This window comes from Corvus moneduloides, chromosome 1 (genome assembly GCF_009650955.1).
Source record: "Corvus moneduloides isolate bCorMon1 chromosome 1, bCorMon1.pri, whole genome shotgun sequence".
Taxonomy (NCBI): Eukaryota; Metazoa; Chordata; class Aves; order Passeriformes; family Corvidae; genus Corvus; species Corvus moneduloides.
The window spans coordinates 75,913,647-75,926,343 of NC_045476.1; the positions used below are offsets into that span (position 1 = coordinate 75,913,647).

General features: G+C 43.9%; 1 protein-coding gene across 2 annotated transcripts in view; it reads left to right on the top strand.

Annotated features, from left to right (window-relative positions):
* SLC22A23 (solute carrier family 22 member 23) overlaps positions 1 to 12,697 on the top strand; it is a 108,780-nt gene that overhangs the window by 63,324 nt on the left and 32,759 nt on the right. For both annotated transcript variants that reach the window (XM_032116448.1, XM_032116456.1), the window contains exon 4: positions 10,008 to 10,176. In XM_032116448.1, coding sequence (XP_031972339.1) covers positions 10,008 to 10,176 — 169 coding nt within the window. The remainder of the gene's footprint in view (positions 1 to 10,007; positions 10,177 to 12,697) is intronic.

Here is a 12,697-nt window from a genome sequence, read left to right on the forward strand (position 1 = left end):
AAAAGTCATTCATTTCTCCAGGTGTGGGTATGGGTGTATATCTTCACAATTTTAGCTGTAGCTGTGATGTGTACAAAGTCTACTACTGTTGTAATCAGAACACATGAAATCCGCTTTCATGAATTGCAGCTGGATTCTTTCCAAGGAGCTTGGTTTCCTTTTAATATTGGGTTATTAATTAGCTCAGCAATTCATTCTAGTTTTATTTGGAACAAATCAGCAAGTGTTGCCATATTTCAACTCCTCTGTAAGTGGCAGGAGTTTCTTGAAAGAGGTCTTTCACCGCAGAGAAGTGAGCATACCCCATGGGAGGATGGCTTCTACTTGCGAAGATCCCTCTATTCCCAGCCTACTTGCTGGCTTCCATAGAAGGAAGATGTGAAGAAACATGATCTTTCTCTTTTCCGAAGTTATTACAAAGCAATAGGAGACTTTCCATCTATTCAGCAAAAAAATTGAGCTCTTACCCCTGTTTTAACAGGATACATTAATATTTGAAACCAATGAAGCTACATATTCATCTTGGCTGTGAGAGACTCTTGAACAAACTCACACATTTTTCAGGGTTGAGTCTAGATAAACTTTGAATCCCAGTGGATGTTTTTGGGTGGTCTGGTTTGGTATTGCACAGATATCCTTAGTGCAGCAATTTACATGGAGATATGAGATGCTGGAGGCGTTGTAATGCCAGTTCCCTTTTTATTGTTCTTCACCGTCTTGTCAGATTTTACCAAATCAAAGAATTCTGGTACTTAACAGGAAAAAAGTTTTCACACATGGTATTTGTAAAGACAGCAAGGAAGAAATTTAAGGAATATTTAAGCTTTGGCAATTACAAGGTCATTTTAATTATGTATGTGACAGCAGCATTTGAGAGATATTCCACTGTGCTCACCTCTCTGTGTGTGCAACTACAGGTGTGTTAGCCTGCTGAGTTACCCTTGGCTTGAAACAGAGATGTGCTTGGAGAGGACTGGAAAGGCAGTGTTCTTTCCCTGACAAGTTTTGTGCACTGTCACTGAGCCCATTGAATTATGCTCTTTGCTGCAGAAGTGCCCACAAACCAGCCACAAGCAGACCCCACTGTACAGAGCACTCTGTGTGCACAGAGGGGTGGAAAGTGTTCTCTACAGCATAGAGATAATGCATTTCACATAAGGAATAAAAGCCTGTTACTAAAAACTTAAGACTTGATTTGAATGAAAAATGAAACTTTCATTGCTACAGGAAGCAGGTTTTTTCCCAAGGTAGGATGTCATATCTTTTTCCCTTTAAAATCTATTGACCAAAAGGAAATCTTCACTGGTCTTTCCTCTTTTTGCCCTAGAATATGTTTTTTCTTCCCTTATGGGAATGTTACTTGGAAGATAAAAGCTCACTGGGAAACGGAAGGGAAAAAGTAGTATCTGTACTACTTCTAACTGTGCACCATCTGCTTTTATATCCGGAGGAGTTTTCTCACCACCTATACATTACCACAGCCTCATTTTTCTTTTTGTATCCTTATGGGCTTAAAATTAGAGGAGGCCTGACCAGGGGCTATCCTGCCTGTGCTTATTCAGGCACAGTGGTGGTGTGCAGTGTTTGGCATGGTTCTCTCTTGTAGGGCGGGCATCCCCATTCTGTCTGTCTGCCTGTCTCTGCCTTCCCCAGACCTGTGTCAGGGTTAATGCTGAACCCCAGAGACAGGGAATTATTAATGCAAAAGTCACCCCTTAGTCTGAGTGGCACCTCCTTCTCCAGTGAATGCATGTGTTGTTTAAAGCACCCAAAATATAGCAGCCCATTGGCTCTGAATCCCTGCAGGTCCCCTTTCACAGTGTTCATTAAATATCTATCCAGAGTGCGTGGCATAAATCTTTTAAAACGAGGGTGCCCTGGGGGCCAAATGTGTGACAGCCTTTCACAAAGAGGCTCACTAATTGCTTCTGATTAAATCGCCGGCACTTCTGCTGGCCCTCAGTGCATGCTTTCAGCCAGCACTGCGGTGTTCTGGGCTCTCTCCGACATGGTGATGCCACCTGAGCAATTCAGGTCCTCTGAGATGGAATGGGTTATTCAGGGCATCACCCTAATTTCCACTTATTGCATCTGACATCACAGGGGGATCAGGGGAGGAAAAGGAACTAGGGGCTTTTGCCTTTACAGTTATATCTACATGTTACACGTATCCATAAATATGCACGTGTGTGTGTGTTTATATATATGCACATGTGTATGGGGTTACAATTGTATTTATGAGTGGTTAATAAACAGCACCCAATGTTTGCTTAGGCTCTGTGTATGTAAGCACATGGAGGGCTTGTTTTAAAGTTGACACAAGTGAAAGGAGCAAGATGCTTTCCGGGGCTTGTGCCTCTGGGTGTGCAGTGCTTCAGATGAGCTGTCTCCCTTTGATCTGAGGGAGGGGGTGCAGGGCAGGCAGAGCTTTATTATGACCTAAAAAGCACCAGGTATATTTCTTGGTCCTCCATTTAGTTTTCTTCCATGCTTGTCTTTTCTGTTTGATAAGCTAGGCTGCAACCAACTCAAGTCTCCCGTGTCAAATTCTTGTTAGCAGTATGCAGTTCTGCTGAGAATGTGCTCAAATCCAGGGCTCAGCGCATTTATTCACTCATCCAACAGCATGATGGTAATGGTGAAAAAATCCTCCTTGGAGGAGCACCTCATGTGGGACCAGCGCTTGCAGAGAGAGGGGCTGCCCTGCTGTCTCAGTGAGCTGGGAAGCATTTAATAGACCTGAAACAAGGTGTTAGGCTGTTAAGTCTTTGTTCCTGCTTCTTTGAGGATCATCATCCATCTGGAGGTTGCAAACTGAGCTTTTGAAACAGCTGCTGTTGGAATATTGTTTGCCAGTTGGTAAATTAAGAGATGTGCAGATTTCCAACTATTTAATTTCTTCTCTGTTCTTATTTTAAGTAGCTACAATGTTGTTAAAAATTCACTAACAAATACAGATGCAGATCCCTTTCAACTAAAGCATCAAAGAAAATGAGCTCCTCTGATACATCTCACACCAGTTTTTGTTTCAGCTCCTCTCATACACTCCTGTCAAAAAGATGCCAGTAATGATTTAGATCCTGCTAAGAGAAAAGGTTCCAGCTGTTGAGAACAGCAGAGGTGTTACGTTTGCAAAACATTGCTATGACTGATTGTGCATTTCCTTTAGAGAAAGCCACTTTTTTGGAACAAGAAAGAGTTTTGTGAAAAAACAAATATTTATATGGGTTTGGAGAGTATCTTAAGGGGGGTAGGAAATTCTAGACTGGAGGTGCATGAGAATTTTTTTATAGAGGGCAATTAACATATATAGAAATGTATGTCATGATAAAGCTTTTTAATCACTTTTTAATTTCATTTAAATTAAGTCATCTTAATACTGAAATTAGTGTGTTCTGTATCTACTCATTTCTCATGCTCTTTGTCACTGCTGATTGGGTTTCCAGGGGCATTCTCCTTGTGTTGTTTCATAATGCTGTTATTCACATACTGGAACTGTCACCAAAAGTCACTGTTGACTGGGAGCTGCAGAGATGCTGCTTGTTTCCTCTGGAAGTAGGATAAATGGCAACTGCGGTACCTAAAATGTGATTTAACATTTCTTTGGGTTTATTACTTTGTGAATGGCAGGCAGCATGGTGTGTTAAAGGTTTCTTACACAGCAAGCCTTCTGTTTTGTAAGATGTTGTTTGTCTTGTGCAATGTAAAATTTGGCAAATACAGATGCCATGGCAGGAGCAGAGGAATGACACGTGCTTCTTTCTCTTCCACTGAAGCTCCTTGGGAGACAGCTTGCAGCCAGGGCATGGTTGCAGACATCTCTGCATCCCACGCACTGGTCAGGCAGCCTCTGCTCAGGGTCTCCTGTCCCTGGAGAAGCCAAGGTCACCCTTGACCTGCCCTTTTCAGCTGCATATGCATCATGCCCGGGAAGTCCACAGCTCCTGCAATTGAGGTAATGAGGATTAAGCAAACACCCTGCGTTGAACCCAACCTGGCTCCGTGTTTGTGGTCCAAACCCTCCACCTGTGGGTAGCTACAGACTGTCTACAACTCAGAGGAGAGCTTCTCCTAAAATATCCTGACCCAGTTGAGCAGTACCAGGCTTGAAATAGGGATGGTGTGTTGCTCATTTGTGCCTTACAGGAGTGAGTCAGGCATGTGGAAAGTAAAGAGAGGGAAAGTTGCACCTTGTGTTTTAGTTGGATTGTGCATGAGAGGTGTAGCCATATTTACTTTTTTCATGCTATGCCTCTCTGTGAGGCCCCATAGTGTATCTAAAGGGTATTTTGCCTGGCATCAGTTTTAGCACTATCCTGGTCCTTGCACACCAAATGAACATCTGATCTAATTTTGGTAAGAAAGAAATCTGTTCTGAGTACATATTTCCCCATCAAGATGGCTCCATCCAGTAGATCCAGGCTATCCACTGAGGTCAGAAATTAAGTGTGCCCCTGCACGTCTGGTGAGGTGTCATGCTGGCTGCCTGCCTTGGTGCCAGCCTGACGGCTCCATCAGCTCAGCTTATGTCAGTGCACAGGCGACTGATTTGACACATTTTAAATGTGTTAATTAAACGGTGGGCTAGCATGTGTTTGAAAGAACTCTCACCAAACCGATGATGTGTAGAAAAGTACCTTTGAAGGAGCACCTTTGTCACTTCACAGATGTATTTTAGAGTAACTTCGGTCCTGATGTGCTGTTGGGGGAAAATAATACTATTTTCTTACTCGGCCACTGGAGGTTCAGTCTATTACTGTTCTCTTTGCTTGGAAGTGGATTGGATTTCTCCAGAGAGGATATTAGATTTTTCCTTCCCTTTCACTCTGTCTCTGTCCTGTGCTTACATCAATTGGTGGTTGTCTGTGCACTGCTGTGTGTGTGATAACCTTTACTTCCACGAGTTACTTCATTTGCTGTTCCCTAATAAACTGTATTTACATGTGATGCTTCTTTCCTCCTGGTGACAGCAAAGGCAATCAAGATGATGTGTTCCTTGTCTAAACTCAGCCAGGAGTGAGTGCTGGCTTAGCCTGGGCCGTTTCAGCCAGGACTGAATCACAAGTGTGGTGATTGAGAGATGAGAAGTGTATGTAGCCCACAGGTAGGGCTTGCAGCTCTTAGAAATTTGTGTCTAGTAACCAAGGGGAAATTTGTGTATATAAGCAAATATGCTGGATTTTATTTTCCTGTCCCCCTAGCAGCCAGCTGCGACCTTGTCTGGGAGTTATTGATAGTTTTTGCTGCAAATTTATCTGATCAGCTAGCCAAAAGCTGGCTTTGGGGCCATGTTATTCTAGGAGTATTGAGATGATTTGTGTACAGCAGAGGGCAAATCCCACAGAGAGTGTTGGAAGAAGACAAGGTCCCAGAGGTTTGAGAGAGCTTGGTGGGAATTAGGAAACACAGCAGCAGCAGGGACAGGGTGACCTCCCAGCAGTCTTCAAGATCACTGTGACAGAGGTTCCTTGTGCCAAAGGGGTGACCTCAGGGAGCATGGAGGTGGTGGGACGTGCTGGAGGTGCTGAACAGCTTGGGAAACTAAATTCTCTTAGAGATTTTTTTTTTATTTCCTTTTGTGCTCTGATGAAAAGCAGAGTCCAAAATGCAAAATTCTTTCTCAGGGTCACATCCTGCACTTGATTTTTGGCTGAGCAGAGCAACTGCTGGGGCTGAGGCAAACACAGCCCTGGTGCTGTAGTATGTTACTGTCACTGGGAATTTCTGGTGTCCCACATTTTACACCTAAAGCTATGTTGCTGGAGAATTCTTCTCAAATTATGAGTTTCTTTCACCTGAGTCTCATTATTTTCCTCCCTTTTGGAGCAGAGGAACATCTTAGAGGGGTGCTTAAATTAAGGATATTGGGTGTGCAGTAATATGGGGGAAACTGTCACAAATTGGGGGATTTTGTTTGGGGGTTTTTTAATAAAATGTGCAAATGTGAATTTGAATCTAGAATCAGACTGTCTCCTTGGGGATTTTTTCAGTGTGAATGCTGTTGGCCAGACTTCAGATGCTTTGTCTTGGCCATTTTCTCTAAGGGATACTCCTATATAATTACAGTGTTGGTGGCTCACAGATGGAAACTGGGCAAAGAGAGAAAACTGGAAAGGCACAAAAAGCTGCTACCTTGTGGTTTCAAATGCAGCTAACACTTGGGCTGCAGAACAAGAATTGCTTTGTGTTTTGGGTCTGGAGATGGGCGAGTAAATGCTAGAGAATTGTTCAGGCAGTGCAGTGTGGCCTCTTTTTCCTCTTGACACGTTGTTTGCAAATGACTTAACTTCTTTATTTTTGTCTTTAAATAAAACTGTTTGCCTTTCATCCTTGTGCAAATATTCTAAGAATAAGTGTCAGCCTTTTAAGACAAATGAGAGGGTTTTGGAAATCTGAAACAGATCATCACCAGTGTGCAAGTGGAAGATCAAGTGAGAAAGGACAGGATGTGGCTCTTAGTCTCTCCATGGCAGTGACAGCTTACCTGGTGGGATTTGGAGGAGGTGGGCTACGCAGTGCCATGCTGTGTGGCAACATGAGCTGATGTTAACCTAGTGATACTGCAGTTCTTTCCAGTCTCCTGTCTGTCTCACTGCTTCTTCCACAGCTGCAGGTGGAGAGGATGGGACAGAAAAGCCAGCTGGAAAGGGGAGAGGATAACATTTCAGATGTCAGGCTGTGGCATATTTAAGTGATTTTATCTCCATTTCCCATCTTCTTTTACAGAAGAGGCTGCCTGAAAAACTGTTGTAAAGGATGATATCAGCCCAGTTTATCCATCCCAGTGCCAGGGAGAGAAGCTGCTAGCAAAGACAGTTTGCCCTTTCTGATGCAAAGTCCTTGTACCTCTTGTCTCCAGTGCTGGTGCATTTGAATTGTTTAACCTGGTGTCCGACCTGTGGTTTTATCATGCCTCTCTCTGCTGGTGCCCAGGGCAGTGACGTCCTGCACAAGGCAGTGGGGCTGAGTCCCCGGGGCACTGCAGAGGTTTTTCATTCGCTCCCTCACTCACACCCCAACAAGTCTGAGAGCTCATGGGCATAACATGTCTGGCCCCAGGACCCGGTTTCCACACTTCCCAGCCAAAGGTATATGCTGTGCAGTGAGTCTCGTGTGTTCAGTGTCTGTGCCTGTGATGCCTGTGGGGCCCAGGTCTGGAAAATACCTGGGGTAAGACGGCTGCCCTCAGGCTGGGTTGTGTGTGGAGTAATTTTGCCACAGGGGTTGTCTGGGTCCAGCTTGTTTGTCCACTGTTGCTTAGTGCCTATTGACTGTGAGAGAGCCTGTCCCATGTGTCCTGAGCATGCCTGATTTCACTGCCCAAGTACTGCAGGACTGCTTTGCATGCATGTTTTAACTTGCCTGTACGATCACTTGCCAGGGACTTAGGGAAATTAGGTCTCTGAGTTGGATCTGCTGCTCTGACTGAGCTGCATAGAGTAGAAATGCTGGGCAAGGAAGCAGAATCCTTTACATGCGTGTCTCCTTGCCCACACAAAATTTTGCAAATAGAGCAAATGGATGTATCTGGGAGTTTCTGGTATTGATGATAATTTCCATGATTAGCGTGTATGACAAGGGCTTGCTCCATGCTCCACGAAGTAACTGAGATGGAAACTTTTTCATTGATTCAGGAAGCTGGATCTTGCTCGCTCGATTTGCCATGGGTGGGTAAAGCTGATCTCAGTCTTGTAGTGATTTTGTCTGAGCTGGTAGTTTTATCACGTGAACGGGGTGGAAATTGTTGCGGCCACAGAGGCCTCGTGCCTGGGTGCATGGAGGCCTCAGTGTGAGCATCAACTGGATGCCTTTCCTGCTGCTAGGGCACAGCTGCTGTGGAGAGTGGCTTTGCTGCAGAGGTGGGAAAGGGTTGACTGATAGATGCTTGCTAGAAACTGCAGTGCTGAATCTTTTTTTATACAAAATTGAAGCCAGATATATTGGAAAGTCAGTAGGCTGTCCTAATACCTAGAACATTTCAACAGAGAGGTGATATTTCATATGCTGCTGCTGTTGCTTGAAAGTCAAGCTACAGCAGAGATTATTTTTTGTCATCTCCAGCTTTTTTAGAGGAAAGGGCAGAAATTGATCATATGCGTGTGATAATCCAGAGAAGAAAATAGATGCTAAACAATCTCTGAAGCCATATCCTTTCTATACAATGAATAACTGCTGCATGTGGAGTTTTTTAACTGCGCACCAGTGATTTAAAAAATATACTTCTATTATGTGGACACCTCTTCCTGACTTTATATAAAAGTTGATATCTTGGTTTTTTTTATTTTTACCTGATACTAACCTGAGCAATGCAATTGAAATGACAAAGCCTTACGTATCTAATGCAGACTTCCCATTTCTGTAGCAACAGAACTCAACCTTGTACTTAATGAAGGAATATTGGAGTGTGACTTTAAGGTTTAGAAAAACAAACAGAAGCAGTTTTATTTGGAGATTAGAGAAATAAAACGGAAGTGATCTCTTTGCATAGAACAAAAAAAATTGCCTAGGCTTGAGGTACTTCATTAGTAAGAATGAAACCATATTAATGTCATAAGGAGCTCTGTGTTTTAATCTTGTTTACCAAATTAAAATGTAAAAGCCTTTTATAGCATACAAGAGTCTTTGAGGGCTTTTTCTCCCCATTTTCTTTCCAAAGCTGCTGTGTTTGTGGTTAGGCTAATGAAAATTTGGGCTGCCTGACAACAGATATATTTTCCTTTTGTATTGGCAAAAATCCATTGGTAGTTTTTGTATTGGCTGTAAAGACAGGGAGCACGTGTTGTGTTTAATCCTACATTTGATCTACAAGGTAGTTCCTGGTCGGTTAGTTTAAATCTGTGTTACAGTGATATATGCTGACAAGCTGCAGATTAGAGAGTGAATGGAGAAGCAGCTGTCATCTCTTTCTATTTTCTTACAGTTTTTCAGTTGCTATTTTAATAACCATTGAATTCTAGTTTAAAACAACCGTAGGGAACACCCCATAGAAAAACAACAATGCCGACAGCAACATATCACGAATGTTTACAAGCCTCTTTCTGTATCAGCATTCCAATAAGTGCTACGCAACATTTGTGGCAGGTTTATTGAGCTAAAGAATTAGTCTGTGCAAGCGGATGTGGGCAAATGGGAAATATGAAATAGAGGCTTCTATTGCAATCTTACTGGTGAAAAAATTTCCACAAGCCAGTCCAATTTTTGTGTTTGCTGTTTCTTCTGTGACTTTTTAAATTTTTGTTGGTAGGCTGTGATTCTGATAAATTCATTTTCTGACTGAATAAAAGATAGCCAGAATTCAGGGTTTAAGGAAACATTTTATCTACTAAACTGAGTTTTATCTACTCTCTTGTCACAAGACAGCTGAGGCAACCAAAGTTGCCAGTGATGATGGTAAACTGCCCCACAGCAAAAGGAAGGATGGAGGGCAGGATAAGGCAGATGGGAGGTTGGCTTGTTTGAAAGTTGATCAAGATAAGCTATTGGGAAAAGCAAACCCAGAAACAACACGCTCAGCAAAATCCAGCTTGGAATTGGCTGAGTCAGAGCATATTAAGCTGTGGGCAGGTGGCATCCCATATGAGCTGAGAGCCTGCATCCTGCTGAGAGCTGTGCTCTTCTGCCTCCCAGCAAACTGTTTGGAAAGGCAGGTGGTGTCTCTGAGAAGTGTGAAAAGGCATGACCCAAGATCTTTGGCTTGTGTTTAACTCTACATTCCCTTTTAAAAATAAATACCTTATTACTTGGTAAAATGCTTCCCTAGGCAGAGACTGAAGGAACTCTGGCAATGAGGATACAGCAGGTATATGGAAATTGCAATGTTTGCACCCCAGACACCTGTTAATGGGCTTCTCTAGAGCCTGAATATGGGAGGAAGCAAAATTTATTTGATTCTGCATAACTTTGACCGAAGCTCCTGAAGGACATGAACTCCCTGGAAGTTTCTTAGAAATGTTTTGAGGGTGTCTTTGCTGGTGGGGGGCTGATTGTCTGTGTGCTCTGTGTTTCAGGGATAGAGCTGTGTCCTCCCGGGCACCGGTTCATGATCACCATGGTGGCGAGCTTCATCGAGATGGCAGGGCAGTTCCTCATGCCGGGGCTGGCTGCCCTCTGCAGGGACTGGCAGGTCCTCCAGGCCGTCATCATCTGTCCCTTCCTGCTGATGCTGTTCTACTGGGTGTAAGTATTTCTTCCTCCTGCCAGGTCAAAGACAGCGAGCTCCTGACGCTCGACTTGGGAGATGCTCCGCTCTTGGGAAGTGTGTGTGCTTCACAATACATATGAGCCTTTCCCTCTGTTCTTCCATTCACCTTCTGCAAAGGCTTGACTTTGAAATAAGAAAGAGTAACTTTATAATCTGCTGTAGTGTGCACATATACTACATCCTGCAACACGGTGGGCATGTGGGAGATAGTCCCCTTTCACTAAGGTGAAGTTGCATTTTGTTATTATTCTGGCTGTCACTTCCCCTTTAAAGGCTAAAATAGTTCTTGAGAGGATGCATCCCAGCCTAGCTGTTGTCAGATTGTGACTGCATGGCTGTATTTTCCCTTAATACCTATGTTGTGGTTCTGGACTGACACTGTTTGGTGTCTTTGATCCAAGAAAAGTTACAAATAACATCTGTCAGCCCTGGAACAAGCACACTTGGATGTTTTGTGTGCGTGAGGTAATCAGCCCTGAACTAGACTTGATTTTGCCCAAATTAGCACATGCTCTGCTGAAGTCTGGATGGCTGGGCTGTGCCAGGCAGTGGCTCAGGATTGTTCCTACAAGGAATTCCCTGCTCCCAACTGGTCCCACTCCTCTCTGCGTGTGGCACTGTGGTGTTGGTATGGCTATCCTGGGAGAAGTAGGATGGCTTTCACCTTGGGAATAGTGCCACGTCCATCCCCACCGTGAGTTTATAAACATTCCAAAAACTATTTATTTGTTGTTCTGTCTTAATAGTGACATGCAGTGGTGGCATAAGACAACAGAGACTTATGAGAGCAGTGTTGTACAAAACCATAACAATAAGAGCATGCTAGATCATTAATTTGAAAAATAACACTAGCAAGTCTAAAATATTTAGTTGTTGTGCCCTGAGAAAAATGAAGAAAAAGGCCACTACTCTGTGCAGGACCAAGCTTGTTATGTACCATGGTGAGCTAGCCTGCTAGTTGTAATGCCTGACAAGTTACAACATGTAAAAACTTGTTACAGTATGTAAGAACTTTTAACAGTTATATTTTTGTGTTAACTTCTAACAGAGCCCTCCGGTGTTGATGGTGGTAACCCTCAGTGGGGATTTCACTGCTTATTCCCAAGGTAGACATGCCTCAGCATGGGCAAAATGCAGCACTCAGGAGAGTTACAAGTCCCTTGCAAGATAATGGCAGCAGAGGTGGGGGTGTTACCCCTGTATTCCAACATACAACATTTAAATAGCCTCATCTTGATAGTGTTAATCTTGATGAATAATGAAGAGTGGTTTTGTTCACCTGTGATGCTGTTCTCCCCTCCCATACCTGCAGTATGTTATGCACATGCTGGTCTGCTCCAAAGCCTCCTGTTGTGATGCCCTCCAGCTGAAGTGCCTGATGTCCACCACTGGATAAAACCCAATATCAAGCATGATGTTTATAGATATTTGTGTCCATAAGGATGGTACAGTAGTATGGAGATGCCTAATGAACATGGGGGATGGCATGGAGAGCAGACATCCCTCCCTCTTCTGGAGGCCACACATTTTCAGGTGGCTTTGGCAGGGTCGCGTACATTCCTGTTGAGAGGTCGTTCCTGGGTGACATTGAAAGCAACAGGAAATGCTAACATTTATTTTGTAATCTGCAAGAGCTCTGTGGCTTTTTAGCTGGGCAGGGCAGGCAAACCAAGCAAATGAGTCCCCCTCATATTGTGGGACATAGCAGCTAGATAAATAGTGGTAATAGCCAGAGGATCGGGATTAACGCAGCCCAGGATTTTTCCATTTGCAGAAATGAACCTTGGTTGAGATGCCTATGTAATTATATTGTCAGTACAGTATGTGCTTTTCTCTTAGGCTTTTCACTTCCATCTGTTGCATATTCTCTGGAAAGTGTTACCATTTTATTACCTCTCTCTTTCCTTCTGAATGGAACGTGCGCCCCCAGCATGTGTTACAGATAAAGGAAGAAAACTGATTGGTAATAAAAGAAGAACTGGAAAACTGCACTGCTTGTTAATTCTGCATCGTGTACCCAAAGCAGTGAGTCCAATAACAGATAGCAAATAGCCCCTGCACTGCCTCCTCCTTCCTCTCTTCTCTCCTTGCTTCCATCTCCTGCTGTGAGAGTGCTGTTTGCCCCTCCAGGCTGGGGCTTAGCCCTCTTCCCACCTAGGGTTTTGCTCTTCTTTAGGCCACATGCCCATGGCAGGCTATACAGTCCCCAGAAGTTGCATGGCTGAATGGATTGGGAAGCTGGGCACGCATGGGGGGAAAGGGAGAGGCAGCAGATTTGTCTGGGAGGGATGGGCAGATGGGCTTGGATACAAAGGTATGGAGCAGACGTCACTACTGGGCTCTTAGGTCATTCTGGAAGGGCAGAAAGGCTCCCATGTAAGCCCGACATGGGCACAGGGGTTTGTGACAAGTGTATAAAGATAAGTTAATAGAAGTTAGACTCCTTTCAGGTGTGCGTGTATTAGAGCCATAAGGGAAGGGGAGCTCCAGTTATAC